Genomic DNA, 19,201 nt, shown 5'->3' on the forward strand with positions numbered 1-19,201 from the left:
CAGTAATAGCACCAAAAAATACAACCCTACAAAACCGTTAAAACAAACACTAAAAATACTACCAAATAAAACAAAGCTGCTGCTGCTGCTGTCCCACAAAAGCTTTCCCAAAAAGTATATATTATATAAATTTTACGATTTATAGCACAAAGCTTTTCATTTAAACAAAACACCGGCAAAATTTGTGCAACGTTTAAATACCAACAAAATCATACACATTCATGTGGAGTAAAAACGGGGCAATGCAGAACAATAGAGAGAAAACAAAAAGCTTTTTCTATTCATACCTACACATTTATACAAACAAACGTACTCTTATCAATTTGTTGAGTATGTGTTTGAAAGGAAAAACATACATACTGAATGCGCCTAATAGCTTGCTGTGCAAAAATTTCTATTCGCATTTAACTGTTTCGCCTCGAATCGATTGCTTCGCGGTTGCAATGCAACGCGCGCGTAGCACAACAACTACAACATTGGAAAAGAAAATTTTATTATAACTATTCTACTACAAACATACATAAATATACATACATACAACAATAAATATATATATAAAAAAGGAAAAGATATATATGCATTACATTCTATATATTGAAAAATAGAAAATTTTTAACTCTACACTTGCAACAAAACAAGAAAAACTAATTTATTATATATAAATTTTAACTTAAAAATAAAAAGATTCAAATTGCTAAATGTAAAAGTGTTAAGTGTAATGAAAAGTTTTGAAAAAAAGTATGAAAAATTTGTGTTAATAATCGATTTATGTATATGAATGAAAAAAAAAACCAAGTGAAGAAAGAAAAAAATTTTAAAAAGAAAAAATTTATAGGTACATACTGTTGTATGCAGTTACACATGCATACATATAGAAAAAGAAAATGCATACACATATCCCACAAAAAAATTAAAACCTTATATAGAATTTTGTTTAAGATGTGAAAATCTCCAAAGGATGCTTAAAATTCAATAAAACAATCAAATTTGAAGTTTAACTTGATTGTGCGAATGTGTGTGTGTGTAAACATTTTACGGTTTTATTTTTGCTTGTTGGTGAAAAATTGCATTTTAGCTGCATTTAAGAATGAATTGAATTTTCAATCGTTTTGGTCGTGTCATTTCAAATGTATGTCGTCGTTGTCGTCGTCGCTCTCTTCCCTTTGTCTCTCGCTAGCGCGTTCCAAGTGTTTGGCTTCGTTAAATTGCCCGAAGCGTAAAGTTGCTCTAAATTCTGAAATGTTTAGTGTAAACTTTTTTACTCTTCTACTGTTTCTTTTATACATTTAGTTTAAGTTTTGTTGTGTGGTTATAGGGTCCGATCCATGTAGTGCTTTTAAAAGCACTTAGAAGAATAGTGGAGTTTTTTATGGTGTTTTAATTAATACAAGTTTTAAAGGGATAAAGAAGAAAAAAATAGTTTATTCAATCATGCCGTAAACTTAAAGTGGATTTGATGAAAATGGTCTGATGGTATATAGAACTAGCTCGTTGTGTATATATCCGTTCCACAGTTTTTACCAGGGTTTGATTATTTGTTACTTTTATGCTGAGTTGTTGATATTACAATAATATAAAGATCACACTGATTTGTGAATAAGAGCATTTATCGCAAAGGTTTAAAATTGTTAAGCCTTAATTCAATTTTTTAAATCAAATTAAAATTTATTACTTCACCATTCTATAATATCATTCATTCGAATTAATTCATAAGCTGAATTCTTTAGGACTTTAAAAATGTTGAATTCATTACTTGTATAATTCATTCTTTAAAGGCTTAATTCCTTGCTGAATGATTTAAATTTTTTCAAATTCAAATCTATTACAAAATAGCTTTAATCGATTTTTCTTCATTCTTTTTGTAGGGGATTAAAGAAAAATTTTTAAATAAAAATTTATATACATTAGGGGGCTATGTTTTTAGAAATTTTATTTTGTATTTTACAAATACAATTTTGTATTTTAATTTCAGCTAATGATTAAACAAAAAACAAGCCCTATATTATAGATAAAATTTAACTAAAATAAATATAGCCCCTATTTAAATTTACATAAATGACAAATCTTACTCGAAACATATTATTTATAAAGTTTTTTAAAAAATTATAAAGTTTTTGGAAAATTTTAATAATATTTTCCAAATATAATTTTCATTCGAAAAAAGTTTGAACATATACGTATAAACAGAATTATAAATATTTCAAATTTTAAATTTCAAATTAAAATTAAATTTGAATTTTCATCTGATGAATCCATCTAAATTATGTGGTTCCTAGGCAAAAGCTAACAAGAAAGGTTATACGAAACCAAATATAACAACTAATATACATATGTATGTATTATTTAAGAACTATTTTCAAATTAAACATTTATTTGAACAATCCTAATATACACATGTTTTAATATTTGTCAAATAAATTATAATTTATTTTTTTTGTAATTTAAATTTTCAAATGTATTATGTATTGGATATCAATGGAATGATAATGAAAACTTACAGAAAAGTAAATGCAATATTCTGTTCTGAGCAAACTTCAACGGATTTGTTATGTTTTATGATCATAAACCTATGGTCACATACTATGAATGTATGTTTGTATATTGTACATAAATATTATGTATCTTTATTTGCAGCAATATTGTTATAACTAAAAAATAGAAAAATTTTCTTGTGCCCACAACTTGACATTAGTATTAGTCAGAATTATCATTCTTATTATACAAACATACAAATATCAACTGTAAACTAGGCTATTTAAAATTTTTACGCAAAAAATTTTTTATATAGAGATAAAAACATAAAAATTTATGAACCTTATAAGTTGAAATTTTAGTTTTTGAGATACAACACTCTGGCTGCAAAGGAAAAATTTTTCATTCAGTATACTACAAAATGAATTTAAGCAAAATTTCGTAATTCAATTTGGAGTAGATTTGAATTAAAGAAAAATTGAATCATTCAAAGTAGAATGTAATTCAAACATGAATGAATTCAGTATATGAATGAATTAAAATAATCTGAAAGTCTTTGAATTAAGCTATTGAATTAATTCCTGAGAATTAAAAAAAGGATTGGAAGATTAAACTTTATATTTCTGAATTCAGATTTTGGTGAATTAAGCTCAAATTGAATTAATTAATTCGAAGCTCTGATTTATCGTATCCATTATGAAACGAGTTCTAATGATTTCGAAAGTGTAGTCAATATTTAAAAAAAAATTTTTGTCACATTTAACTTAATTTCATGTTTTTTTGGAATAAAACTGTTTCCTAAAAAGCGAAAGTAGTGCAAATAACTCAATTTGTAGATCAGTTTTGCTTTTAAAAATTTCTAATTTTAATAATATTAAAAGAAAATAAATGGCCCAGAGATATATGAAGCCGGATCAACCAATATCCATAACACAATTTCAGGGAACCTGTACCATTCGGGTATACTAAATGAGAATTTGGTCTATTTGAGTTCAAAAATTTTAAAGTACTTTCAGATTAAATAAAGCATACTTGAAGGTTTCCGAATATTTATTATTCATATTTCACTCCTTGGTTTCAAAAAAAAGTTTCTTAAATTTGGAAAATGTAAAAAGTTAAATTTGGAGTACAAAAAGTTACTTTTATTTAAAAAAAAGTACATTTTGAAAAGTACTTCTTTTTTAGTAAAAAGTACTCAAAAAGTCAAAATTTACTTTTTCTCTAAAAATTATTTTTTTCTAAAAAAAAACATTTACACAAAAAGTTACTTTTCTGGTTTTTTATTATTTTTTGCAACAAGTGCTTTTTTAAAAGAGATTTTTTTTAAAGAAATACAATATTTTGCCAATAATATTTTTTTACAAAAATCCATTTTTTCACAAAAATTTACTTTTTCACAAAAACCCATTTAAAAAAAAAAGTATATTTTTTACAAGAAATCAGTTTTCCACAATGAGTATTTTTTCTAAAAAGTTATTTTCTCACAAAAAGTATTGTCGAAAAAAGTCTCTTTTGTCAGAAAAAGTAACTTTAATTACAAAGGGTCTAATATTTATAAAAGTACTTTTTTAATGAAAGTACATACTTTTCATGTAAAAGTATTTTTTTACAAAAAAAAAAAAAAAAAATTGCTACAAAACTGAAAAGCAAATTTATTCTTTTAAATAAGCGTTTTTTAATAATCAGCTGTACGTAACACTGTGCAATATTTGCAATTTGATTTTTTTAAACAAATATGTATGAATTGTATATACATTTTCAATTAATTTTGCACTACATTATCGACACTTAAAATTACAGTAAAACCAGACTTTCTACACTCCCACTCTTCCTCTCTCTCTTATTTTCTACTTAACTCTCAAATATATATATATTTTTTTGTATTTCTTATAGTGATTGCAGTTTGCATTCATATAGAAGTAAACAGGATATTTTATTATACCGAAATTAAAACATTAGCATTTATTGTTGTTTAACTAGTTGTCTCTTTTACTCCTTTGAAAGTTGCTGTAGAATATAGAAAATAACGGTACAAACGAATAATACAGCTGTCGGCTTATTTATCTAACGGAAATTTTATAGTTTTACTAGGTTGAAAGAAAACACAAGAGAAAACTGAAAAACAACAAAAAAAAAGTATTGCCAACCTTCATTAGCGAGTTATGCTCTCATTTGTTTTCTCTCTATACAACCACAATACCGTTATTGTTCCTTTAAATGTTTTTCTCTCAACTTTTCGCTCTCAATGATTCCCTTTTTTTGTTATTTTTACTATTTCCACATATTCGCCACCATTAATATTTGATGTAAAAGGAAAAATCTATAAGAAATAAAACAGTTTTACTAAAACAATAGATTTAAATACAACAAACTTTATAAAAATACATGGAACTCTGCAAACGAAAAAAGCTCTCAATTGACACTCGAACGCATTCCATAGCTACTCGTCGTTGAGGTCGTTTGTATATGTGGTTTATTCTCCAAAAAAAAATAAATAAATAAGAAAAAAATAAAAAATCGGAACAGCAAGAAAATTAGAAAAGTGTGTGTTTTTTTCTATTTTAGAGTCTCCTGCAGTGTGTGTAAAATGAAAATGACAGAAAAAATAGAAACAATAACAAAATGTAAGTGAAAAGCAGAAAAACCCAAAACGAGAAAAATAAAAAAGAAGAAAAAACATAGAAATGATTTACACAAAAAATAAGTTGTAAAAAAATCGATTCGATGGAGTATCACACTAAAAACAACAACTAAAACTAAAAGGGCAGAAAATAAAAAGTTCTAAAACAAAAAATTAAATAAAATTATAAATTATTAAAAACAAGTGTTACTTTAAACAAAAAATCGGAAATATATTGAAAATAGATAACTAATATAAAAACGAAATTTGGTTTCTTAACTATTCACATGAAAAACGTCAAAAACACAAGAAAAATAGTGAAAATTTTAAATGAATTAAAAGCAATGAGTTTATTGACCACCGAATTACTACAACGAGGCTCATTTTTATAAATTATTAACAAAATATATAGAAAAAACGTAAAAATTATTTAACAACTAAAATCGCTTAATTATTATTATAAATTCCTATAAAGCATATAAATTTACTTTTACATAATTCATATCTCAAAAAGAAAAATTTTCATCAAATCTGTAACAAATCTAAGAAAACATTAAAAGAAGAAGAAAAAGTATTGTAAAAGAAGAAACACAGAAAAAAGTTGTGTATTAGAGTTTCTATATGTTTGTGTGTGTAAATTAAACAGGACATTCTGTCGAAAAAAAGTGGAATACATCATCACATCTCAACATCATCAGATTCATCAAATCAAACTATCAACAAGGACAACAAAGGAAAAGAGAAAAAAATCATTTCACATCAAATTCGTACAACACGAGCTTAGTTTAAGGAATCCATTTTCAAATTGAAAACTTTTCGAATTGGCCACATCAAGTAAGTGAAATATTAGGTTTATTTTATATTTGCAATTTACTAGAACTTATTTTTCCGTTTATATCTATCATGATAAAAAAATAAGGGGCATCACGCCAGGGGGTAATTACAATTTACAATTTTAATGTGTTATTTGGCAATAACCAATTGCAATTATTTGTAATTGAAGATTTGTTAATTATAATTACTTTCAATTGAATGTAATTATTTAGAAAACAAATCACAGTTACAATTAATTGTTACTATATATTGTTCAATTACAGAATTTGAATTATTTATTAGTAGTAAGTAAGAGTAATTGTTAAATCTCAAATTGCAATTACAAGTAATTGTAATTAGTTAAGCTTAAACGTTAAAACTACCCAAAAATTGTCTACCAGTTAGTTTAGAAAACGACGGTCCAAATAAAATTAAGGTTCATGGATTTCTTAAAAATCCATATATATGTATATATATATTCTAAAAATTTATTAGACATTTAACAGAATAGAAATTTTTAAACACGATTTAATAAGTCCGAAATATAAATACATAACTTATTTAATTCTACAACTCGAAATGTAAAATATTGTATATGAAATCCGGCCAGCTAGTTTAATCCAAACCAATGTCAAATTGCGGTTCCACATAAAATCAAATTGTTAAAAATTTTGCGTTAGCATCGATAATGTTATAAAATTTTAGGATTTTTTAAATTTTCTTAAATATGTAAAAGTTAACATAATCCCAGAAAAAAACTTAAATTGAAAATGATTAAGTTAGAATTCTAATAAAACTTCTTTGCACTACTTCTTCATTAGCATTTAAACACGGCGATTACATTAGAGGCAAGTACTTCTACACTCGCTTGCAAGTAGGCACTCCATACAACTGTACCCCCGAATAGGGCTTGTAAACATTGTAATTGAACTCATTTCGCATTTTTGGAGATAATTTAATGAAATTTGGCACATGATCTTTTATGGTACTGTGACGAAGCCTATTGAAAATAGTTAACATCGGTCCATTATTTCACCTAGGCCCCATAGAACTGAACCCAACAAAAAGGGCTTTTAAGTTCATAATTATGTTTAATATACTCGTATCTCGACAAAAAGCTGCATAACCAACTTCTATACTACTTAGTCTTGATGACCCTGATGAACTTTGTTATTATAGGGCCTCATTTCACCCTAGCCCCTCTAAAAAGACCCCATCAAAATTTTACTTAAATATCCACAGTTTTATTTAACAATAAATGGTACAACTCAACTTAAATGCTTTATTATGAAAACTAAAACACATTTTATTCGTATACAGGTGTAGGGTATTATATGGTCGGCCTCGCCCGACTATAACTACTTACTTGTTTTTGTATTGTTGTAGTGATGCAGTCTCCTTTCTAAGTGTACTCTGCTTCTATATTCGATTAAAAAAGTCAGTACTTTAAAGTAATGCAGCCGGTAAGTGGTAGTCATGGAAAAGTAAGTGATTATGAAAGTGAAAAAAGTAAATTGTTAAATTTGATTTTGTATGGATTGTTCCTATAAAAGATCTGATCGGATATATTGATAATGAGTTAAGTAATTGTGTTACTACACTTTGTAAATTTCACAATAAGCTAAGTAAATTTTGCTATACCCGTCTGTATGTCTGAAGTATATTTTCTGAAGTACATATGTATGTTTACCGAAACATATGTATGTTTCTCGAAACATATGTATGTTTTACAAAACTCACTTTTTTCGTCTTGATTTTCAAATTCTTAATGTAAAAGACACGCATTAAAATAAGCTCATGTCATTTTGCCAAAGCAATTTTCTTAGGTGTTTCTTAAAAACTGACTGAATAAACATTTTCAATTTAAAACTAGCGTTCATAATAAGATTAAGTTACCGGTAAAAAAAAGTAAACAAAAACTATAAACTTACGGTCCAAATAATAAACAAGGAAATGCGAAAAAATTTAACAGCAATTGTGGTTATAAAAACTTTTACACTTCTCGGTAGTTTGGGGAGTATGGCCGACAATACATCAGTGAGGAAGATTTAAGTTGTTTTTTTACCTTATATCCGAAATATTAAAAAAAAAGTATTTTTTTTGAAAGATTGCATAACATTTTTCATTGTGACGACCTCCAAATGAGTGTTAAATGAGTTCAGATAATTACGAAAATCAACAGTTATTATTTAGATTTACATGCTGTGCTGTTTTTTTGTAGCGATCCTTGAATAGTAAATATTATTATAAGCTCAGAGGCCTTATTCGGGCAGTACGGTTGTATGAAAATAATTGACCGACTTCAAATATTTTCAATTTTCGTCCTTGCACCAAAAGAAGAATGTATGACAAATTTTATTCAATTATGAAAACAAGAAGCTTTTACACAAGGTTTACATGGACAGAAGGACATTCCATAACGTACTCAGAGATTGATTTTGATTCAAATATAGCAATATTTTAGAGCGTTAAAAACTATATCACAAATAATAACCTCCACACTAGAGATACAAGCTGAAACAAATCGGCGGCAGCTGGCCGGCGGTAATATTTTTCAAGCCGCGCCGCCGCCATCTTCTTTCGGCTCAAAAACTAAGCCGGCCGGTAGCCGCTGATAAAAATTGGAATCACACATGTATTTCTGAAAATAAATTCAACAATTTTTAGTTGCCACTATTTTAAATTATTATTGCAAATCGAAAAGTGTTGCCACACAATATTGTGCTAATATTTTAATTGTGAGAACTACTATAAATGTTCATTTTTCTGTAGAAAAAACTTATATAGAGACATGTTTTTATACAAAGATTTTTCATTATAATAAACGCTTATAAGGTCAATTTCTGAAGAAAAGGTTAAATTGAGCCGACAATTTAGCCGCCGCCGATATTTTATATAATAAGCCGCCGCCGCCGATCATTTTGCATCGGCTTGTATCTCTGCTCCACACATAATAGTGTAGGGTATAAAAAAGGCATTAAATGCAGTATATGAAAAATTATGACGAATTTTTGCTCAAAATAAACTATATATAACTGAACACAACACACTTATTAGTATAATAATGGTGATATCTCAAAAACCATTAAAAGGTTTTAAATAATTTAGCAAAAAAAACATGTTTTGAATATTATTCAAAATCCAATCCTTAAAAACGGCTGGGTTATACAAAAACTACAAAACTTACATAAAAACTATAAATACTTAAATGGTGTGAGCAAAAGTGCAATTTTCATTAAGATAGGAAATTAACGCATTGCAAAGGGAAGTAACCTAACCCAAAGTAAAATATACAACTTGTAAAAATGATAGTTTAACAGGAATTACCTCCCTTTTTAGTGTAACTTTCAATTTTGTTTTACTATAATTTTTTGCTTTGTGTTTTAAATAAAACATTATGACGTGTACGCACGCAAATGATCCAAAGTTGTGACATCATAAATTTATTTATATTAGAATTTCGTGACAGTTTTAGTATTGAAAACCCATGTAGACTTATGAAATGAATTTAAGTATGTATGACTACGCTGAAAATGTATAAAGTACTAAAAATATATAAAAAAGAAATAAAAGAGTGAAATAAAAAAAAATTATAATAAATTTAACCCAAATATTTTCATTTTGCATCAGATGCATTTTATGACAAAAGCTGAATTATTTAGCAAATGGTTTTGGTTGGTTATAAAAATATTTATGTATAAGAAATTGCTTAAAGATGAGTTTTTTATTTGAAAATAAATAATTTCAGATAAAGCATAAAATTATCAATGATAAATCGTTAAATTAAAGGATATTTATTTTACAATGACGGCAGGACATAAAACGGAATTTTATTTCATGTTTTTCTTTTCAATACGTTAAGCTTTATTTTTATCTTCTTTTTGTTTTCAAATAAACATTTTCTTTTGAGGTTTTTAAATAGATAAAAAGAGATAAATTTGTAATACTATTGAGTTTTATTGATTTTGTTTCTTTTTTTAATAAATATATTTCACCCTCTAGAAATGAAAAAAAAATTATTATTTTTCAATATTGATGTGTTTTAACACACATTGGCGCGTTTAACTTCATCAACAATAAAAACAACCACCCAATTCTTATCATCAATATGAATGACTGACAAACACACACACACACACACATATATATAAGAAATTGGACATTTATTTGAACCCTGCAGCAAGTTATAAGCAATCAATACGTCTCTTTAAGCTAGTATTTCTACGAATTTTTTATAGGTTTTATCATATTCATATACATTTCAATATTTCTGGACCATCCCCGCAAAACTCTACACACGCGTTTAAAGAGCATTCCTCAAAGGACTGTGACAAAGCTAATCTAAATACATTGTGATGTTCCGGAATAATTCGAAAACTAGTTCCTTGTTTAAATTATGGGATTACGTGGTCCGCAACATGATAATGTCTTCAAAAAATAAACAATATACAGATCATGTACTCCAATAATGTTTACAGGGTAGTAAACGAAAAGTCGACTTTTCGATTTTTTGTATTTAGTTAAAAGTTGACTTTTCCACTTTTTGCATTTTATGAAAATTCCATTTTTCTATTTTTCGACTTTTTTCATTTAATTAAAAGTCGACTTTTGGACTTTTCGACATTCAGTATTTTATAAAAAGCCGACTTTTCGTTTTCTTTGACTTTTTCCTACTTTTTTTCCAACTTTTTGAGTATTTTTGAATTTTCGACTATATTCGACTTTTTCCGACATTTTTTGAATTTTCGACTATTTTCGACTTTTTCCGACGTTTTTTTTTTTTTTTTGAATTTTCGACTATTTTTTCCGACTTTTCAACTATTTTCGACTTTTTCCAACATTTTTCGATTTTTAACTTCTTTCGACTATTTTAAAGTTTTTGACTTTTTTTCTTAAAATTTTTGTCCTGCAGTCATTATTTGATTTGATGATTTTTTAATCGTAAATGGTTCACTGGGTTACTTCGACACCTTTATCTCAGTTAAATCCAATAGCTAAATTATCTATTATTTGCCTATAAAAATAATGATAGATAATATTGCGAACCTAGTTTCCAGAACAACAGGGCTTAGCATATGCATTTCTATATGTACATATGTATGTTTGTGTGAATGTTTTTGTCTGTCAACCCCCAAAGTATTTATAATTATTTTTTTTCTGAAAATTCCATTATGTGTGACACGCTCACGCATACTTTGTTGTAAACTTCATTTACAGGACATAAACTCAAGCTCGCAAATACACACTTGACACAGTGTCTGAACGTTTAAAATATTATTATTTTTTTTACCCTTAAACACATCAATGCATTCCATATGCCGCCGGAAGACAACTTTAATACTTTTCCTGCTATGTTATAAATTTTTTTTAAAGATTAAAATCATAAAAGAGTTTTTTTGTAAGCATTACTCTTGTCGCCCAGCCTCAATATTTGTACATTAAAGCAACTTATATAGTGAAATTCCTGCCTTCACGCATTAGTTAATGTTTCGACACTGGCCATCAGCAGATTGTACGCAGTTTAAAAAATACTCACAACATTTAATGTTAATGTGCTGAATGTTTTAGTGTATGGCAAAAAAAAAAACTAAGTGATTTTTGCCCGAAAGTATGCAAAGTGTTTTTTTGTTGTTGTTTGGAATAATTAAAAATATGTTTGGCGTTTGTTATATCCTGAAAGGTTTTTTTTATAATTTCGAAATATTTAAGCGGAAATTAATGGAAAATTTTGGGTTTTTTTAAAAATACGAATATGGAATTTGTAATTTTTTAATTAAGTAAACAAGGCAATCTTTAAAGTAGATACGTAATGTAGACAAATTGTATAATGTTGTTCAAACTAAAACAGGGAAAATAAAACATAGCCACAGGACACGAATTGTAATGTTTTCTGATAGATGTCGCTTGCGCTTCCGCTATTGATCAAATCAAAATACTTTTCGTGAAAGAAAAGTCTAGACTTTGTGTTTTTAATTTTTTTGGTCGTGTTAATACCTTCGCAAAATTTTTGGTTTTTTTATCACATGTACTGGATGCCAAACTTATTCATTAACATTTATTAAACCTGAAGTGGTACCTCTTAAAAAATCGGAAATTTATCACGATTGAACATATTAAGAACTGTTTAATCAGAAATTAAGTAGTGAATATGTCTAAAGTACCAAAATAAGCTTGTCAGTGGCGAATATTTTTCTTAGAATGAGGTTACTTTGATCGGTCCTCAAATTATTTACCCAGCAAAAACTTCCATTGGAAAGTAAGTAAAATTTAATTAATAGTATACGCACAATTGAGACGAACGACGAATTTCGTATAGCACGACGAACTAGTCGACAACAATTCGTTGTGTAAATTCGTCGAATGGAACACAATCAAATTATTCGTACTGCGAATTCGTTTCAAAATTTGTTTGTTCGAAATTGGAAAAAGTATATTTAAATTTGACCCGAAAAGAACTAAAATTATATTTCTTTGTGAATATCCCTAATTTTGAGATTATTATAATAGCTTCAAAATTTTTTCGAACATTACTTCGAATTTTCAAACATAATTTTAATATTCCAACATAGCATTGTAGTGCCATCAAGTGTACTTTAGACTGCCAAATTTCAGATAATTTGGGCCGCCAGAACTGGTTTTAAAAATGGCTTTAAAAATTTTTCAAACTTTAGTTCTAATCGTCGAAAATTTTATTTTCAGATTATTTTAAGAGCATAAAAAATGTTTCGAACATAACTTCGAATTTTCGATTATAATTTCGAATATTTAAACATAATATTGTATTGTCATTAGCTGTGCTCACAACCGCCAAATTTCAAAAAGTTCGGGCTACCGGAATTGGTCTTAAAACAATTTTCCCCAATTAATTCGTCGTTCGTCTGCGTAAGAAATATAAATAAACCTATCGCACAGTTTCCTATGTATGACGAATTTCATCATATGCACTGATTATATCTGAGGACGAAAATTCATTCCGATAAAGTCACTATTTTAGTTAGTTAGTTAGTTAGTTAGTTAGTTAGTTAGTTAGTTAGTTAGTTAATTAGTTAGTTAGTTAGGTAGTTAGTTAGTTAGTTAGTTAGTTAGTTAGTTAGTTAGTAAGTTAGTTAGTTAGTTGGTTAGTTAGTTGTTAGTTGTTAGTTGTTAGTTGTTAGTTAGTTAGTTAGTTAGTTAGTTAGTTAGTTAGTTAGTTAGTTAGTTAGTTAGTTAGTTATAAATTATATATTCTATTTCATCTAGAAGTGTCAATGTTCTCCACTGTACAACAGTCAACGAACTAAATTTAGAAAACTAAAATTAAATTTGGCACTTTTCTATGAATATTTAACTACTGCACAAACAGGTAATTCTAATTCAATATTAAATTCACATGTTGCAATTTAAAGTGCAGACATACATATGTACTTGCATACATACGTACGCATGTATATGTTTTTTGAAGAAAGAAAAAACCGTCACCATAGAGCATCATAAATCACAGAAATTCACACAAATAAAGCCAAATAAAACTATGTACATATGTATATTTTTTTGGGGGTTTTCCTCTTAACTAGTATAAGTATAATTTTTTTGGTGTAAACCATAATTATTGGGTATAGAAGTTCTACACAGTTTTATCAATTTTCATACTTGTACAACGACCATAATTTACAATATTATACACTATCATAGCAAATCGTATTTGTACATCAGACATAAATATAATATTTTCCATTACGCCTGAGTTGAGTTGAAATCCATTTGTTGGCAAGGGTTAATGGCGCCTAGGATAATAATGAATGTTAGTCCTTTATGTTACAAGAAACTGTTATTGTTGTTGTTTGTCACAAAGTCTAACCATATGGATATTATAAGGATTGTGTCATCATGCATTTCTTATTCTTATATCTGTAATATTTATATTCACACATTTGTATGATTATAGTTGTTGTCGTATGTGTGTCATTTTTACAATAAATGTTAAAATGTATTTGGCAATAGAACAAATTTGTAACTTTGATGCAGGATAATAAAAGGACAAAATTCGCAATGATACGACAGAGAAATGCCGACGAAAGATGTTTTATTAGAGTTACAATAATTTTTGTGTTTAAAATTTAAGAGAAAAATTTACAGAAAAATGCTTAAGTTTGCTTTTTGGATGCTGGGTAAACCTTATGATTAAAGAATATTATTGGTATATACAATGTATTTGAATTCCTTTAAAACGCGTTTGTCTTTAGTTATATATACCAGGTTATACAATTGCTTAATATTTTGGTGAAAATTTGTTTTAAAATAAAGATTGCTAAAAATTAATAAAATTTAATTTTGCAAAAAAGTGCATTTATTTAAACAAAAATATTAAGAAAATGAATCTTCCTTATACTTTAATATGTGCACTAACAAAAATAATAAGAATTTTTCAAAAAAACGTAAAATTCATTCAAAAGCTTTTCATTTTTAAAGTAATAAAAGTATTTTTGAAAAAGTTAATTAAAAAAATCCATTAGCTAATAGGTTTACTTACTAATATTTACAGATTCTTAACAAAAAACAAAAAATCAACGTGATGCTAACAACGAATCCATGGACCACTTTGCTAAATAAGAAACAACAACAAAACTCTAAAATGGGAGTAGAGTAGAAAAAAAAGAAGACGAAAAGAACCGAAAATGAGTCATAATCATGTGTAATCATTGATAATGCTCATCACAACATTTTTTCTATGACAATGCACAATTTTAATTAAACGCATACAAAAACATACATATATCATTGTCGTTGTCATTGTCGTCGTCGTCGCCAATTTCGTCCTTGTCGTCATTACATTTGTCGTTTACAAACGCCATTGTTGTCTCTACTCCATCATCACCATCATTAACAGCAGCAACAACGAACGACATTCGACAACTTCAACCCAAAAATTAGAAAAAAAAGAAAAACAGCAACAAAATAAAAATCAAATCAAAACGACAGACAAAAGAAATTGTTGTTGCTGTGTGTGCCATGATTAAACGTAAATGAGGCAGGCCGTCACTCAGTCAGTCACTCGCAGTTCCAGTTTGAAATTGTTTGAAATAGAATAGAGTAAAGAAAAAAACAAAAAAAAAAATCAGAAAATCATACAAAAATTGTGCAATCACTTGTTCGTGTAATTGTTATTAAATGCAGCTGCTATTGTGTTTAATAAATACGTGCCACAAATACGCCGTGTTGTCGTCGTTATCACCTTACCAACACCACTAAATGCAGTGGAAGAAGAAGTTTACTCGATTGAAAGCAGCTACAGGACATTCGCGTGCGCGAAGAATGCTTTGTTGTGGACGAAGAAAGGTAAGAAATTAAAGTGAAGTGAAATGAAATGAACAGTAATTTCAAACAAACAAATAAATTTCCATCCGCTTGTACTTATTTACTATAAATTGAATTATAACAACTTCTTGTGCAACTGAATGAATAAAGACAGACAGACAGACAAACCGAAAGTCCAACCAACTCCTTCTTATTTATCTTTTTCTTTTTGTTGTATTGTGCATATACTTGCCAAGGAAATGAAACTATTTTTAAGGACATTTATACACTCACTGCTTACTGCTGCTACTTGCTGTATGGGTATCGCACAGAGTGTTGACATGAAAAATGGTGTTTTAATTCAAGTAAAAAAAAAGAAAAATTGAATTGAGACGAATGAAAGAAAGCATGTCGTTACTTTTATGTAACATTAAAATTTTTATTATTATAACCATGTCAATATACAATTAACTTATTAACTCCATTCAATGTTAAACAAAAACAACAAGTAAAAGTGAATTTCGAATATTATGGTCAAAACGAACTATGAATAAACTTTATTTTAGTAATTTAATTAAAGCGTAATAGTTATGACAACAACCCAGCAAAAACATGGCAATTGATTTAAGTATTTGACAACTTACTTCAATGTAATGACTGTATGCATTCAATAGAAGGTGTCCATTAATAACTTACAAATAATGTATTCCCTTTTTTGACCTTTACAGATTGTTTTCGAATTTTCTTTTTTACACAAACAAAAAAATATATATTTTTAAAACTTATTGTAGACACTGTAGTCGTACCCTTGTATTCAAAAAAATCAAAAACTTTACTTGTCGTAAGTTGTAAGTAAATGTTTGTTTCCAATGTTGGCCCGCGTTAAATTACTGACTGAATTTTAACGTAGTGCCAACATTTTAACCCCTTATTTTTAATATGTAGTAAGTTTTTACTGGGATACATATCAACAACAATGCGAATTTTCTGTAAATTGTATAAAATATTTTGCATATTTAACTCGGCTAAGATTTTTTTCCAAAGTGTTAAAAGAGATTGTAAGTGTGTGAGTAAAGTGTCAGTAATCCTTGCATAAGTAGTTTTTCAGCTTTATTTGCTATAGCATTGAAATATAAATAATTAATTTAAATAATAATACAGTGTTGATAATTAAACAATTTGCATAAACAAATAAAATTTAAAATATTTATTAACTTAATGCTTGTTTATGCTTATTATCAAATATTTTCAACCAATTTTCAAAATATGAAAGAAATTCAATAAACGGTTTATTTATGGGAAAATGGTTTCTTATTTATGATTTTTTTTTTTGATAAATCCGTTCTGTTTGGAACAGTTTCAACCAATTTTTATTGATGGAAATTGTTTATTGACGTAATTATTAAAACTTTTCAAATATGCAACGGACAACGCTGCTTGGGGCCTCGGTGTATTTTTTACAAAAAAGTCATAATATTCTTAATCTCATATTTTTTTGTTCGGAATTTTTAATTACTTTTTGAGGAAAAATTTACATGAAATTATGAACATATAAATTCAAAACATTAACATACGTATACGTGTTAGTGATTTATTGTTATTGCAAATATTAAGTATACGCCTAATTAACAGAAGTATTTATTTGAAATATTTATTTAAAGTTATTTGCGATTTTGATCTTTAAGATGAAATTTCTTGATTATATATGATTAAAATTTTTTGTTCTTTCGCGGCCGGACTTTGCGCAAAACCTGCTCCTACGGATGTTGGTTTTTTTTGGTATTTTATCACTTAGATGTGTCCATATTTTTTCGTGTTGCACTGTTCGTTTTGTTTATATTTTAATTCTTATATAAATCTTCTGATTATAGAAATTCAAATCATTAGTTAATTTTTGAAAACGTTAAATATATTTTTTCTGGTTATGAATAATTTTTAAAATATTTATTTTTATATTTATGGGATATTTTAAGTTCATTTTTATGTCACTAAAGCTGCCTACACACTATGAGAGAAGTCGTTAGGTTTCCATTTCATACTGCCAAATCAAAGTAAGATGAAAATTTTTATGATTATCAAAAAATCAAATTGAAAATGTATTTTGTTTTTAAACTATTAGATTAGAAATAAAATGAAACTTAATTTTTTTTGTTTAAATAAAAATAAAACGAAAAAATCCAATCGTGTAGCCAGCTTAAATGGCCAAAAGAATAATATCCTGCGATATCTTTCGAAAACACTTTTTCCATTTTTCATTAAAAGTTATCGATATACGTCAAAAGTGATCGATATACGTTTCGTATGAGTAATGTCGATTAAGTAATAATAGTATACTTATTACATTTGTTAATTTCTTTTAACTGAAATAAAATTATGGATTTCACCATAAACTTTCATTACATACCTCGTACAAGAAAGTATGTATGTATTAGTTTCATATTTGCATTTAAATTTTAATTATGAAAAATCCTTTACTAAATTGTAAAATATTTTTGCAAATATTAAAGGCCATAAACTTTAATAAAAACAAATTTGAAAAACAAACCAGCAACAACAACATACAACCATACGAACTAAAACAGCAATTATATTTATAACTAAATGCCTACAAACGTTTATCGAAAATTTCAGTTTTCAAACACAACATTCTCACAAATCATCATTATACGAGTAAGTTTCTAACCAACCAACCAACCACTCCTATTATTAACAAAAAATACAAATAACAACATTTCTGCTTAAACATTCATACAAACACTAGATGTATGCATGTGTGTATAACAAGACAACAATGGCAGCAAAAACAAAACAAATAATAAGAACTATTTACAGTTTTCGATGTTTTTGTAGTTGTTATTTATACACATACACTTATGCATGTAGTATTTATGTATGATGAACATTTTATGCAAATAAGTTTCTAATGAAGGAAGCAAAAAAAAGGGAAAAAATACAAACAAATATAGGGTAACAATAGCAGCAAAAAGAACAAAAAAATTATGTTTTTGGATGGAAAAAACGAAGAAAATACGAATAATAAATGCTGATAAGACTAGTTTGTATTGTAATGCATGTGTAAGCGTTAGTTTGGAATAGTGTTCGTAAAAATATATTTGTATGTTGCATTTAGGCAAATACCCCCTTTTTAAATAATACAACTACTTTGTGGAAATGAGTTATATCAAAATTTTCTTTTAAATCAATTATTACAAGGCGTTTTGACTTATTATCTATTATTTCTTTCTTTTATTGTTAATTTTATTTTGTGATCATGTAAATTATTTCTGAACGCTTTATAGATAGCGATTACAGATTGATAAGTGGAATTGTATTCCTATCCATATTTTTAAGCCAAGTTATCCATGTTTAATTCATTATACTAGGGGGAAGAACCATTTAAGATTCTACAATATGTTCCTAATTATTAAGTTTTTGAAAATGTAAAAAAAATTAATAAAAAAATTTCGATAAAAAGAACTTTTAATTGAAATTAACTAAAAAGAAAATGTTTTAAATAAAAATCATAAAAAAGTGGAAAAATGGGCATGACCATATGATACCTTTTACTATGAGTGTTTGTGTGGAGCTAGGGTCAAATAAAGGCCGATCATTATAAAAATTGGCAGAGATAGTCGTATATTTGATGTAGTTACGATATAAAGAGTCCAAATCTGGAGGTTCAGTCACTGTGCTGAAAAACCCTTTTTGACCAAATTATCTTGAAAATTGCTACTTTTAACATGCATACAAAATTTACATAGACAATAAACGGACAGACACGCCTTAATCGTCTCAGACAGTAACCAATATTTTTGTTGTAGGGTATAATTATGTTTAATGAAAATTTATCTAAAATTTTCTATAAGAATAAAATTCATTTTAAATTTCTATAAATAATTCCGATTAAAAAAATTGCAGAAAATTACAAAAATTTCAACAAAATTTTCTAGAAAAAGAAAATTTCTCAAAAAATTTATATAAATCTAAATTTTAACAAAGCATAGTATGAAAAGAAAGAAATGG

General features: G+C 27.1%; 1 protein-coding gene across 9 annotated transcripts in view; it reads left to right on the plus strand.

Annotated features, from left to right (window-relative positions):
- The first annotated feature begins 357 nt into the window (after positions 1-357).
- The window catches only part of LOC111675663 (rho GTPase-activating protein 100F), a 51,119-nt gene continuing 32,275 nt past the window's right edge, over positions 358-19,201 (plus strand). For 6 of the 9 annotated variants that reach the window (XM_046948162.1, XM_046948160.1, XM_046948161.1 and 3 more), the window contains exons 1-2: positions 4,795-5,926; positions 14,427-15,220. In XM_046948162.1, coding sequence (XP_046804118.1) covers positions 15,134-15,220 — 87 coding nt within the window. In that variant the 5' untranslated portion in view covers positions 4,795-5,926; positions 14,427-15,133. Of the gene's footprint in view, positions 836-4,786; positions 5,927-14,426; positions 15,221-19,201 lie in introns of those variants that run through there. The other 3 variants (XM_046948156.1, XM_046948158.1, XM_046948157.1) reach the window with 3 other exon arrangements.

The sequence above is a fragment of the Lucilia cuprina genome, chromosome 4 (genome assembly GCF_022045245.1).
Source record: "Lucilia cuprina isolate Lc7/37 chromosome 4, ASM2204524v1, whole genome shotgun sequence".
NCBI classification, from domain to species: Eukaryota; Metazoa; Arthropoda; class Insecta; order Diptera; family Calliphoridae; genus Lucilia; species Lucilia cuprina.